The sequence below is a fragment of the Apostichopus japonicus genome, chromosome 5 (genome assembly GCF_037975245.1).
Source record: "Apostichopus japonicus isolate 1M-3 chromosome 5, ASM3797524v1, whole genome shotgun sequence".
NCBI lineage: Eukaryota > Metazoa > Echinodermata > Holothuroidea > Aspidochirotida > Stichopodidae > Apostichopus > Apostichopus japonicus.
Window position 1 is genome coordinate 15521088 of NC_092565.1, and position 15271 is coordinate 15536358.

The window sequence follows — 15271 nt, forward strand, 5'->3', positions numbered from 1 at the left end:
AGGGTCCCCCCAGCATTTACTTAAATTATTACACCTATATAGTATACGTGTGCATCGGACAGATCGACAAGTATGCATTGGAAAATGGGCAGATGCACGTTTCGGAGCCTTGGTAAATATTGGGGGGGGGGGGGGGCTTATCATGCATTAGCCCCCTCAACTTTTTCATTGGGGGCTGAGCCCCCAAGCCCCCCTGGTTCCGCCGCCACTGCCCCCTCCCCTTAGGAAAATTTTCGCATACGGAGGATGGGCTGGATGCAAAATGCTGCCACATTTGATGCTAAATTCGATCTGAAGATATCTCCAGAAATTGCTATTTTTGAGGTCATGATTTTAACAAGGCGCAGAATTTTGCAGAGGATATGAACCACATGCTGTCGATATTATGCCTAACCCTATATCAGTAGAACCTACATTTGTTGAATTAATGTGTGCATGACCCCCGACTCCTTTCTTGTCCTTCTCGTCATAGGCGTAGGAGCCTCATTTGATTTGGGGGGGCTGTAACGACTTGCCCGAAAAATATAACCAAAATTTTTCGCGCGCTCCGCGCGCGTTCCACATGTCAATGTGCATATCATATAGGCATTCATCGCTTATTACATCACATGCCAATAACATTAAACCTTTCGTGTTATTACCCTTCCATATTGGTAATAATTATTGGGGAAGTCGTTACAACAATAATGATAATAATATAAGTTTAACTATTGAAAAACACATTGTAAATTCTTCTTCTTTCAGTAGGTGCCAGTGGCGTAGCTAGGGGTATTGGTCGGGGGGAGAGAATGCTCTGTAGGGGTACTTTCAACACTATCTAAGCGGAGCGCCACCACCGGTTGGCGCGGAGCGTACAAAAAATTTTTGAGTAAAGATACTCCCTAGATCGCCGGAAATCGCTAGCTAATTTGCAGATAAACGAAGAATAAATAGGTGTCATCGCCATTTGTCACAAAATTGCACCAAACAAAATGTGACAAATGTCAATAGGTATTTGAGAGCGCAATAAAAAAAGTCAATAATCGCGAATAAGTAGAAAGTGGTAAAAAGCTGAAAAGGGCAGTCCATTTGAGTCCGTCGGGGGGTGGGGTCATCGGCCCCCTCTGACTGTATGGACGCTCCGCCACTGGTAGGTGCCCGAAAAATTCTCAGTATATTGCCCAAATTTTCACCAAAAAAATGAAAAACACATTGCAAATTCTTCTCCTTTCAGTAGGTGCTCGAAAAATTCTCAGCATATTGCCCAAATTTTCACCAAAAAATTGAAAAACACATTGCAAATTATTATTCTTTCAGTAGATGCCCGAAAAATTCTCAGCATATTGCCGAATTTTCACCAAAAAAGAAAAAAACATACTGCAAATTATTCTTCTTCCAGTAGGTGCCCGAAAAATTCTCAGCATATTGCCCGAATTTTCACAAAGATAATTGGTTGGGGGGCTGCAGCCCCCCAGCCCCCCCGCCTCCTACGCCTATGCTTCTCGTTTTCGGCCATTATCTATTAAGATGTAACAGGTTCCAGAATCGTTATTGGCTCCTATCAGGGATCTCACCATGCAATCCAAAGTTTGATCACACATCGAGTATGGCTCAGTATGCAGGTGTGAACATTCGCCATTTGTTCCTACAAGCATCTGACCTCAAATGACCTCTGCACCCCCTACACAACAGGGTTAATCTAGGGTCCACAAATATAGGCAAGTATGGTGCCTGCGGACCCTCACATTCTCACATTTCGTCAGCTCCTAACCTGTCAACCTCAGACCAAGGCAACATATTGCAGTACCCTCCCTTCTCACAGTCATGTAGCTCGCGAAGCGGACGTGTATATCCGCTGGTATGGCGTGAGTACTGACACATTCAATGTAAATATCGACACCTGTTATGATGGCGCGGGTTACGACTTCGATACCCGACGTTCAAGGATAAACTTTTTCATTTTTTCGCAGCTCATTTGAAGAAAATACGAATTACTGTGCTTCTTTGTCCTTATAAAAAACCAACTCATATGATGGGAGTTGAATATAACAAAATATATATATATTTTTTTACCAACCCAAATCTCAGATGGGGGGGGGGCACTCGGGGGGCACTAGGTTTTCCAGGGAGGCACGTGCCCCCCTGGCCCCCCCCCTTGGCGACGCCACTGCGGGTAGCCTGTGACGGATCGAGGATTTCGGAAGGGGCGTGCGCCTCACCCTATCCCTTACACCGACAACTCCATTTTTGACGTTTCCATTTTTCCTCCCTCACTAATGTATCTATATAAATACTATATATGGTCTATCATAACGTGTGTGTGTGTGTGTGTGTATGGACGCCTTAAACAATTGTGCTATGAAACCAACTGTGGCTGGTCTCGAACTCGACCGAGTCGTCGGGGAACATGACGCATTTCGGGAAGGGGGCGACCGCCCCCCCCCCCCCGAGCATATTTTTTTATGATATCGCTAGTAATTTCACAATAGAAAATGCTTAGATGCAACTTACAAGGCATGGGAAGTGTCATTTCCAGCGATCTGGGAGGCATTTTCGGCCAAAATTTGTGTGAACAGCCTCAAAACTGTCGATGTGTGTAGTCATAGGAACCCAATTTGATTTGGGGGGGGGGGGGGCTGTAACGACTTGCCCGATAAATATAACCTGAAATTTTCACGCGCTCCGCGCGCGTTCATCAAGTTAATGTCAATATCATATAAGCAAGCATCGGTTATTACATCGTATACCATCGTCTACCGTACGGTCCGTGGAAATTGCGCAGTATACCGCGGGATGCTAATGTAAACAACGAAATGTCTTATGTAGATGGAGGAAAAGCATGGAGGTCCAATTATGTCAAATTCTCTTTTACATTAGTAATGGCGAATTAGTCGAGCAAGCTTAGAACTTTATGTTAATTATCAAGGAGGTATTTTTTCATTTCCTTTAGCTATACATCATTGCAATTTATTTTTCTTTCAGTAGGAACCCCCCCCCCCCCCGCCTCCTACGCCTATGTGTGTAGTGTTCGGTTTCGGAAATATCTGGTATTATTTCATTTCCTTCAACCAAGTTTTATAATAGCCGTTATAAGAGGGTCTAATATTGTACACCAATAAATTAACTGTGTCTGAATTTTCGAAAATTTCCTTACCAACATTCTTCATCATACTTCCCTCTACTCGTGTAATTTTGACCGGTCTGTTAGGGGTTGAAGGAGATTTTTCTATATTGGTTGTCCATAGATGACATTTTTTGCAACATTATGGGTATGTTTTGAAGTGAGTTTTCAAATTCTGAACAAATAATGGGCTGAAAACATTGAAAAGTGGGGCTGTCGGGTATTGTGGGCCGCGACGTAGAATCACCTACAAAAGCAATGATCTACAGGACATGCGATGAGGTCGGACATGATTTGTGACTGAAGAAAATCTTCAAAAAGTTTATGGATGGAAAAAAAACTATTGGGAAATACTTGGTTCTCAGGCAAAAGTGTACATCTGGTTGGTCATTTTCAAGCCCGAGAAGTGCCAATTCCGGTTATCTGGGGGGTATAAAAACCAGAATTTTTCTTGTACGCTGCGCGCCAACCGATGGTGGCGCTTCGCTTAGATAGTAATTCGCGCCCCCCGGGTTAGAAAATCCTGGATACGCCCCTGATACCCTACAATCTAAACAGATGAATATGAACAGCGCCACTTTCTTTGGAAGTCATCGTTGGTCTTCAAAGTTGTAAACAAGTAACCTGCAGAAATTCTGTGACAATACCCCAGGTACGGAACACCTGTAAATATAGGATGCGCTGAAGAAGGTCACGCTTTTCGTACTTATTACTTGTTAGCCCCTCCACGGCCTACTACAGGTAAAACTGCTGAATTTGTCTCTGGTTAATTAAAGGTGTACTCCATTACAACATGTTTTTTGCGTCGTGAAATACCAACCGATGTGGAGTAACTGGAAATATCTCGCTTGAGAGCTTAAGCAAAAACGTTCAACAGTGAGCCATAGCAAACGTTCGACTGAGACTGTGAGTAGGAAGTAGGCCTGTACGTGCTAGTACTAGTGGTAGTAATAACGTTAGGCTAGCTAAATTTAAACCATCAGTCATTAACGTAACGTTGAATGGTATGCCCTCTGGATTTACGTAAGCCTAAAGCTAGTACTTTCTCTAACACTGCAACAGTAACACCCACTTGTCGATGTTGTTGAAACAAAACATTGGCACCAGGGTTAGCATAATTAGCCTAGGCATAAGAAACATAAGTTATCCTTAACGTTAGGCCCACAATCATCGTCACATTCTCAAAAAGGTTTCTAGTGACCGTAAGTTGCAGAAATGGGATACCTGGATGCCACTGCCATGAGGGGCAGTTGGGTATGGCACATATAGGGATAGGCAGCATCAATGGCTCTTGAAAATCCTGCTGGCATCTAATTCCTTTCTTGAAACTGTAGTGTTTACACAGGTCCAAAAATCGGGTACCCGAGAGCTGTTCCCCTTCAGGTATCCGGGTACCCGGAAAAAATTGTTTACCCTCTTGTATCGCGATTTTCATGAAATTACATATTGGATGCTATAATAAATGAATTATATTCTCCACTGACAATGTTTTCATATTCAAATACGTAGGTGTAAGATAAGGTAAAAAACTTTCCTCAAAATTTCTATTTGCATGCTTTTGTTTCTTTCATTAACTTGTTAACTACTTCATATAATTAACATCACTACTAACATCTGTCGCTGCTGCTCATTGTTACACCGGGGCGGGCCTCTGAACTATTACCATTGAGGAACTGGAGAAGAGAGAACAAGAAAAACTTGGTGTAACAGTGCATAATGGCAATTTTGCAACAGTTTATTTCAACATGTCAGCTCAATAACAGGAACATATGAAAATATTAACTTGCCCTCCTAAGATATCTTAATTGTTTGGCATCTGACTTACTCAAGATCTAAATCCAGGACTTTTAGGTGATACCACCTAGTTTTACAGTTCAGCAGAACTACTTATTACATTTATACTTTTCCCTACTATCAAGGAACTATATGCATTAACTCACTGAGGTCTTACCACACACTCAGAATGATTCAATTGAACTATAGGCACTAGTTATACCATTGTAGCAGACGACACAATTCAGGGGATTCCCCTAATGATGACATCACTGGTGACATCATTTCACAGTGACATTTGCTGGTACTTTTTTCGATAATTTCTATGCTTTGTTGGAAAAGATTGCTTTCTGACTTCTAAATTTACAGCTTGCTCTGGTCTGATTGTCAGCTTCTGACCTCTGGTGCTTTTATTGTCAATAAATTTGAAGTACATCTCAGGATCTATGTTGATGTTAACATGTATGATGTTATATACAGTGATTAGGTCCTACCTCATATGGCGTTGTTCCAGTGTTGTCAAATGTAGGACACTAGGTCTTTGTTCATATTCTAGATCTATGCTATCTCCCTTTCACTAGCTTTGTCATATATATGCCTTTGGACTCCTTTCACCAGATTGATGTCTTTCCTTAGATATGGTTTCCAAGGGGGATACAATAATTAATTCAGATGTGATCTATGTGATCTATGTGATTTGTATAGGTTTATAACAGTTTTACTATCAAAGCTGCTGAAGTCTTGCCTTATCATTCCTTTAACTGGACATTGTTTAGTTGGTTTAAGTGAGTAAGCTTATATTGATACGTCCAGCAATAGCTGTCTACTTGGAGAAAATTAACTTTTTTGGGGGAAAATAATTTTAATAGACCTAAAATGCTTTGGTTGTTTTGCCATTATTTAAGTGTTATTTTTATTCACTGTTATGTTATTTTTCAATCTCTGTTAGTTTGATATCACTCTCCTTTTTCTTTCCTGAGGTTGCAAATTTGACATCCATGCTGCAAGTTGGGCTCCCTATTTTTGACTAAAGTCTTGTTGACCAGTCTGTGTTTGGTAGTTTCCTACATTATCTCTCTTATTTAGACTATTGGATATGGTAACAGGGTACCCTCTCCAAAGATGTCATCTAAGACAATTACTACTGTGGGTTAGCCTAAGCCCAGTCCTCGAACACTCTGTAGGGGACATACATGTCATCCAGAAGTTTTTCATCATCGATAAACCCGAGAAATGTAAAACAACACTTCACGGAAGCATTTGTTCTGATTTTTCACTCTGACAGAAATTTACATTTAATACTCGCTGCAAGGCTCCAAAATTTTAAGCACACCAAACATGGTCGTGATGTCACAGATTCACTTTGTCCAGACCACCCAAACTTATGTCAAGAGCTGCTATTTTGCTAGGACCTCTTTAAAAAAAAAATCGCTTCTTAGCTGTTGCAGTGTAACAATATTTCAGACCATTTTATCTAAATTTCAGTAAGTTATCAATTGCATGGAGTGGCTCTTCCACCTGTCCTTCATGTTATTTAGTACTTGTCTGTGAAGTAGTCAACTTTTGGCATAAACAGTGGAATGAAACAGTGCAAGATTTGAATCAGTTCATGTAATCTTTCTTTGAAATGGTTTGAAGTCTTACTTACTTACAACACCTATAGATACACTTTTTAAATAGGCATGATCTGTACATTGTCTATTTATGGTACAAGATCCCCCAAGGTTCGATATTTGTATGCAGAACTAGTGTATCTAATGTCAAACTGATGTCAAAACCGTGTTTGTGATATTGAAAATTTGGGTTGAGGTTAATTTCAAATCTCATTTCCTCTTTTAACACCTGATATTTCTATGAGTATAATATGCCTTGTTGATGTGTTTCTTTTTCCAGTAACTTTCAACAAATATGAAAAACCACTTGACCAACTGTTTCTAGTCAGGTTATGTTTTCAAATAATGAATATAAACTGAAAGTATTGCAAATTTTACAACCTTGTTTCTACTTGAAATGAATACTAAAGTATCAAAGTGTTTGGGAAACAGAGTTTTGAGGACCGAAGTGGTTCATGCATTGCTCAAATATTTACAATGATGGACGGATTGCGATTATAGAATTGTGCTTCTTTTAAGTAAGTGATCCAAGAAGATGTCAATGGAGGTTTTTAGAGGGATTGGGGCTCTCAACTATTGCCCTACAATATTCAGAAGTGAAGATTTTCTTTTCTTTGAAAGCCAGTATGTAATTTCCTATAAATGATATCAAGTAATGCAATATTATATTATACAGAGGCTGACTATACTGTGTAATGATGCGTGGTACTCCAACGGAACATTTCTTTTAAATTTGATTACCAAGACTACATATAAGTCAAGTTTGTTAAACAATTGTCATGTTCCAGTGCTCAGTTAATGTTAGGCTAACTGTAAAGTAAGCCTAGACTGGAATTAAAAATATGCAGTACTTTTCTGTGTGTGCCATTGTCATTTTAAGTTACTTAATTGCCATAGGCAGGCAAGTAACCTAGATGCAGTCAAGTTTGTGTGTGTATACATACATGTGTATGTGATGCCCTAGATTATAAACACAATTTCTCAAGATAGGTTACCTCTGCAGTTCTCATATTTGGCATGTGGTTTCCCCATAATTAGTATAAGAACATATTGACTTGGGTGGAGGTCAAAGGTCATTTGGGGTCAACAGAGGACAAAATGTGAACATTTACAAAATGCATGTATCTCAGCCAGGGTTATTTTGCAAAATTATCTTGTGAAGCATATTAAAGGTAGGTAACCACTGGGAGGAGGGGTTTACCTCTGGTATTTTGAAGGCACAGAGACATACCCTCTGCATCCAAGTCGAAATTGAATGGGGATATATGTGTTTTGTTTTCATTCTATTTCACCTTCTGTTCATGTTTTCACAGGACATTCATTCATCCCTAACTTTTTATTTGTAGTGTTTGTGTGCCAAAATTGTTTGTCTGAATGTGTTGTGTATTCTTTTGATATCTCTGTTAATTTTCCTAGCCTAACTAAGGTGGAAAAGTCATCGTTTGACGTAAGGTAACAATTGCCACAGGCAGTTTCATACATTTCTGAATTCTGGCCTCGTATCTCAAAGAATGGGTCATTTTATGATACTGTACTTAATATCTCATAAAAATAGGTTTGGTGAGATACATGGTAAGTACTGTACTTAATTGACACTTCGTGCGAAACTAGTATACAGAATATACCTAATTTGTACCAACCTCACACCCCTTCTGAGACTGAACCAAAATTTGCGCCAGAAACTCCTGTAAACTTTAAGCCCATTTGAGTTCAGTCTACCTGGTGTATCATGTACAGGCATGAGCTAGTATGCTCTTTTTTCAGTCTTTACCATAAAGATATGGATTTTAAAGGCAAGGTTTACTAAATCCCAAATGATCAATGTTTAAAAAAAATATAGGAAAATGCATTTTGACTAATTTTGACAAAACAGCTGAAACTGCTTTATCTGTATAGGAAACAGAAGTTTTTAAATTAAGATAGTAAAGGTTGTAAGGTCAAATTCATAAACCATAAGGCTCTCGCACTGCAAACTTGAACATCTTTCCTTCGTTAGTGATGATGTCACAGATTCAGATGTCAGTGGTCATTGTAGCCAAATTTTGGCTTTAATTAATTCCACGAGTCCTTTCAACATTTTGTCACCTGGATTACCTTTAGTATTAACAAAATGTAGAGCAATTGGAAAATTTAATGTTTCTTTTTAACATTTTCACCACTATTTGATGAACTTGACTAGTACTGAACTGAATTTTTATGATTGATGTTTAAATGTACATTTATATAGAATCAAGAAATTCCCCCACTATCAAAAGCTAAAGATTCAAAAGCACCAAAGTAAAGTGGTATGGAACACAACTGTCTAGTTAAACATCACAGCTGTCACACCACCGTGAATTGTACAACAGTTTGGCAAACATCAACTGACATGACAGGTCTTGCATCTATCAAGATGTAATATGACCATCTTAATTATCAACCATGGCTATGTTGAATCCTTTAGCAGGAAACAGCATACTCTCAGTGCTTTTTTAATGTACCATCTGATAATGTTTAACTTGTGACGTAATTTGGGGAGGACCCGAACAAGTTATGACACAGGCAAATTATGTCATTGATACTTTGAGGATGTTGTGTGACTAGGAAACCTTTGCAATGTAAAGATCTTTTATGATATCGCTTTCCCATTGTGCCTGTTACCTGGAAAATTATTAATACGTCTGCCGTATTGTGTGTACTGCAAATAGACCGACCCAGGTCATCCGACGCTGTAATTATAACTATAGTCCAGTCGTCGTACTGTTTAAGCAAAACCCAGGAAACTTTAACTTCCTGTAAATCCTATGGATTGGCTGTAGTACTGTTTTTTCTTCTTAATTCAATGTGAACACCATTGTGGCAGTGGATTTCAAACTCTCTCAATAGATATTACAGTACTTGAGTACTGAGTGAGTGTTTGCTATATAATATATGTTGTGTGTATATATGCTCGGTACCCGTACAGTAGCAGCACACATGTACCTTTCAGCGCTGGGGATTATTGGTGTTTGTTTTTCGTTATCATTATATATAAACGGGATTAAAGTGATACTTTTGTCATCTAGTCTGTGTAGCAAACAGGATCTTAATTGTTTACTAATTTTGTTCTCTCTTGTTTGTTCTTAGCGGAGAACCATTCATCAATTAACTTGAGTTAACAGAGTTAATGCAAAGGTTGCTGTGCAGTTCTTGGAAGGTGGTTTAATAGGGATATTTCAAAAACGTGAATGGTACTTCTTTAAAAGGAGAGAGGTGAGTTATTGTAATTTCATTGCTCTGTAGGTTCTCCTGCCTATAGATCTACAGATTCTATCTGGTTGTGTATCCCAAGGTTTTATGCCTTCTGCAAAAGTAAGAGTAAAAATAAATAGATTAATAAAAGACATTTTGTTTGCTGGCTTCAGTCCTGTTCTGATATATGTGGTAAGTGAACATAAAAAGGAAAAATGGCAATTTTCCAGGCGATTATTTTATTACCTACTGTACATGTAGGCCAGTGACATCGTGATTGGGACTGAAGCCAAGCCTAATCTAATTTCATACAAGATACAGATACTTGTAATAGTGTTTTGGGTAACAAATATTTAATTTTATGACACTTTGCATATATATATATATATATATTGCAGAAGTTATTGGGGAACAGGAATAAAAAAAATAATCCTTTACTGTAAGTTACAAATGACTGACAGCGAGTTTGTAGTGGTGGCATTATAATCCATTCATGATTCGGACATGTTATCAACAATTACAAGGATTAAGACATCTGTAAGAATCTTAACTTTTGCAATCATGACGGTGTGTGTGTGTTGATGTTCATTTGTGTGTGTGTGTGTGTGTGATGCTTGACTTGTAGACCTGGTATCTCAAAAATTGAAGCTTGAATGGATCTCAAACCTTTGTTTGTGGTTGCATCTTATTGCATTGAAGAAATATATCTAGTTGAGAATGGAGGTGATATAGGTCATTTAAGGTACCATTGTTGCACTGTCCCCTCCCCCATCCCCTCCCTCTCCCCTCCCCGTCCCCCTCCCCTCCCCTCCCCTCCCCCTCCCAAATGACCCTCCACGAGTAACTGTCTTCTTCCTAATGTACATACCATTCTGTATAGTACAGATGGTTTTGCTGAAATTCCATCTGTTGAACTAAATATGTAAACATGGTAGTTTTTGAGAAAAAAAGTTTTAAATTCTTGACACATTTAGATGGAAGGTGTTTATTTTTTGGAAGATGAAACATTTGAGCCTAATTTCAAGGTTCATTATTTCCAAGATGTATTTTAACATTCAGTTTGTTGTCAGTAATGTGAAAGCTATATTTTTGATGAATTAAAAAGGCTGTATATTAATTTGATCTTCTTTTCTTCTTTCTAGTACTTACAGATATAGAATTCTGGTCACCACTAGTCAATGACAAAGATTGCCTGAATGCAATAGACGCATCGCGAAAAACTTCAAAGATGACCTCGAATGACAAAGATCTTGATATGTGGACAGACACAGATGTATATTATTGGGTCTTTAAGGTAATTTGTCTATTTTGATCTATTTACCATTTAAAGTAGTCATTTCTTACGTATCTATGTGCTTTCTCGTAAATTTTTGGTATTTGATAATATGCTTCACCATCAATTCTTTGATGGAATCCAGATTTCTGTAGAGAAGACATCCATTCTCGAGTTTTTGGGATGTAGTTCTGGCAAACGTTGTCTTCCTCTTGTCATCTCCATTCTATCGAATCCACAATGTATAAATGGATACAGTAATTTCACTCATAATTTATGCCCAGTAATCAAAATTTAATTAAGGTCTGGCAGTCATCTTCACAATTTCAACGGCTATCGACCAAATACAGTAACAGTGCATGCACATCAGTTAAATGTAGGTTAGAAAGCCCTCCCACGGTTCACGTCAATTTAAAAATAAAAAAAATAAGTTCCATTTATGTCGTCTGAAATCTCTTCGGAATGACAAATATGATCAAGTCACCATGTGGCCCAAAAAAATGGCAACTTTTCAGTTGTTCAAGACTTCCAAGTAGTAATGACAGGTAATAGCAGTATTTGGTCCCATGATACAAAGATAGTCCTATATATAGGACAGGTGTCCTTAGCCATTGTCTAGTGGACTGTGTAAACCTTTGGACATTGACATCTATAAAACAGTGAAGAAAGCAGTTATTACTGTCTGCCCCCCCCCCCCCCCCCCCCCCGAACCCTTATTCCACTGGGACTTTCTGTACTGCCATAAACATCTCCAAAACATTCCAAGATCCTTACATGGTTTGCTAAGGAAATTCCGCAACCTTGTATCCTATTGTAGCAATGATAACAGCTCTGGTGAAGCAGATTATTTTGAATTTAGAAGGTATTGTGCGGTTGCTTTAGTTTTAACTTCACACTTCCGGCAACCTTAATTGCCCGTGTTTATCCAGCAGATGGATAATCAGTCAGTGAGAAATGGGAGCACAAGGGGACTTTCCCCAAAGATCAACTTTGTTAACTGAATCCTTGTCTCTCGGACAGTCTTGGTTACCATGGTAATGTACTCTATAGATTGAACCAGATGGATATAAAGGTTACATAAATATGTGACGGTTGTAAGAGGTGATTTGTAACTAGGTGGTTTTATGACATCTTGTGATCTGCTTCTTTACAGGCAGGTGTTGTAAAAATTATAATCTATGTAAATGTGATAGCGGTAACTGTCATGTAAAACTCTCCAAAACAGCTAAGAAAAAATTATTACTCCATTTGAGATAGTGTTGCTGCTGTTTAACTTTAAAACAAAACAAATGTACCGTTTATCATTTACAGAAATTGCTCTTCCGATAAAGGGTTAGTGAATCCTGTCACATAGAATTGATAGCAATGTTTGGAGAACAACCTCTTCCACAGTATAATTTAAAAGTAAATTTACCATTGAAACGGGCCTCATTCACACTCGTACCGAATAGAAAAATGTCTCACAAACATTACTATTTTGTCACATGAACAATTCTTAAAACTTGGAATTATCCCAGTTATTTATAATATACAATACACACACACACACCCCCATAGGAATGAGTGTGTAAAACTTTGTCTTGGACTTGCCAGGATTTTGGCACAGATACAAGTGTCAGTAGAGAAAGATAAACTTTCTGTTTTACCGCGCGTCTATGGAAAAGCTGATTGTGCAATTTTTTTGTTACACAGGAGGAAAAACGGAAACAGGCACGCTATTATATGCCATGTTTAGTGAATGTTTTGCTTCAATCAACTTTGTTACCGGATTTAGACCAGATATTGTTAATTTGTGTAAGCCTAACATTCTAGGCTACATATTGTGGTACACCTGTGATTTTAAACTCAGGACCTATGTACATTACATAGTGTACATTAGTTTCAACTCTGTGAACATTGATCAGTTTAAAAATGTGTTAATGTGTTTAAACTCATATTCTGGTTGTATGATAGGTTGACCAAGAAGGCGAAGGGGGGGGGGGGGGGTTGGCAGAGGTGAAATGTTTAGAATTGAAGGTAAATAATCATTTCATTTACTTGCTATGTCACTGTACTGGATATAGTGTCTAGGTGGGCGGGTGTGCTTGTTTGATCAATCACTCTCTTAGGTTAAGCAATATTTTTGAAAGGTGTAAAATGTGTAACTAGTCGGTTAGCATTGCAGCTGTAATCTTGATATTTGATGTTCAGACGAAGAAGTTGATCAAAAAGTTTATAATAGCTAGCTTATTAATCCAATAGCATTTTGGCAACAGCCTATCAAGCAAGACTAAATGAAACAAACTAGCACTAAATGTTCTGACGGAGGGTGAGCCATTCGGGAGGTTTGTCACGAGGGAAATGAAGCAAAAGACATGGGAATTTTCTTTGTAACATGTGATTTCACAAACCAAACACAGCTGTAAAGCTGGCCTCTTTGAAGCTATTTCCTTATTTAGATAAGTTAAACTGTTTTACTTTGCAATTGATCCCTTGGAAGGTATTTACCTGCAGTAATCTGTCATGGAAATCACATAGTGGTACCTTGTGATTCCTCACATTTACAAATAAGCACTAATATCAGATAAATTTCTAGGTTTCACCACTTCAAATATGATGTCATCATCATAAACAACAACATTAAATGGATACATATCCTCAACAATATGGGACATCACATTTATAGTTACATTACAATCACATTTTTATATATGAGTAGATGACTTCAAAGTAATAAGAGACATCTTAAGTATCATGAATCAAATCCTACTTCAGACCCTTGCAAAGATTCAGCTCCTTAGAAGCAGTGAAAATTCAATATATTTATAACAATACATGAAGGTCGTTTTCACGTTTAGCTTGCCTACAATTGTTGTCTATATTTTTATTTAGTTATACTTCTCTCAAAGTTTATGACTATGGTCATCTTATATTCTGTTGTGTATTTATTTTAGAAGTCAGCTTATAGTCTCTCTTCTGTTTATTTATTAAGTCGTGCCTCACTATAAGTGTACATGACTAAAGTCAGCTAATAGTATGTTGTCTATTTATTTATTTATTGATTTGGTCAGCTAATAGTCTATTGTCTATTTATTTATTTATTGATTTGGTCAGCTAATAGTCTGTTGTCTATTTATTTACCAAGTCAGCTAATAGTCTGTTGTCTGTTTTTTTATTAAGTCATGCCACACTATAAGTGTACATGACTTAAGTCAGCTAATAGCCTGTTGTCTATTTATTAAGTATATCAGCTAATAGTCTGTTGTCTATTTATATATGAAGTAATGCTTCACTAAAGTATGCATGACTAAAGTCAGCTAATAGTATGTTGTCTATTTATATATGAAGTAATGCTTCACTAAAGTACGCATGACTAAAGTCAGCTAATAGTATGTTGTCTATTCATTTATTTAGTCATGCCATGCTAAAATTACATGACTAAAATCAGCTAAAAGTATGTAATTGTCTATATATGTAGTAAGTAATGCTTTACTATACTGTATTATATGACTAAAATTAGCTAATAGTCTGTTGTCTATTTATTTATTTATTGATTTGGTCAGCTAATAGTCTGTTGTCTATTTATTTATTTATTGATTTGGTCAGCTAATAGTCTGTTGTCTATTTATTTACCAAGTCAGCTAATAGTCTGTTGTCTGTTTTTTTATTAAGTCATGCCACACTATAAGTGTACATGACTAAAGTCAGCTAATAGTATGTTGTCTATTTATATATTTATTGATTTGGTCAGCTAATAGTCTGTTGTCTATTTATTTATTTATTGATTTGGTCAGCTAATAGTCTGTTGTCTATTTATTTACCAAGTCAGCTAATAGTCTGTTGTCTGTTTTTTTATTAAGTCATGCCACACTATAAGTGTACATGACTTAAGTCAGCTAATAGCCTGTTGTCTATTTATTAAGTATATGACTATAATCAGCTTATAGTCTGTTGTCTATTTATATATGAAGTAATGCTTCACTAAAGTATGCATGACTAAAGTCAGCTAATAGTATGTTGTCTATTCATTTATTTAGTCATGCCATGCTAAAATTACATGACTAAAATCAGCTAAAAGTATGTAATTGTCTATATATGTAGTAAGTAATGCTTTACTATACTGTATTATATGACTAAAATTAGCTAATAGTCTGTTGTCTATTTATATATATACAGTAGTGATGCTACACTAAAGTATATACTCAATCAGCTAATAGTCTGTTTATATATTTAGTGACGCTATACTAAAGTATATGACTAAAATCAGCTAAGCCTAATAGTCTGTAATAGTCTATATATTTATTACTGCTACACTAAAGTATA

General features: G+C 37.3%; 1 protein-coding gene across 7 annotated transcripts in view; it reads left to right on the forward strand.

The window, feature by feature from the left end:
• The first annotated feature begins 3685 nt into the window (after window positions 1–3685).
• LOC139967822 (uncharacterized) overlaps window positions 3686–15271 on the forward strand; it is a 72498-nt gene continuing 60912 nt past the window's right edge. For 4 of the 7 annotated variants that reach the window (XM_071971931.1, XM_071971934.1, XM_071971935.1 and 1 more), the window contains exons 1-3: window positions 3742–4006; window positions 9592–9717; window positions 10839–10990. In XM_071971931.1, coding sequence (XP_071828032.1) covers window positions 10925–10990 — 66 coding nt within the window. In that variant the 5' untranslated portion in view covers window positions 3742–4006; window positions 9592–9717; window positions 10839–10924. Of the gene's footprint in view, window positions 4007–9218; window positions 9375–9591; window positions 9718–10838; window positions 10991–15271 lie in introns of those variants that run through there. The other 3 variants (XM_071971932.1, XM_071971936.1, XM_071971933.1) reach the window with 3 other exon arrangements.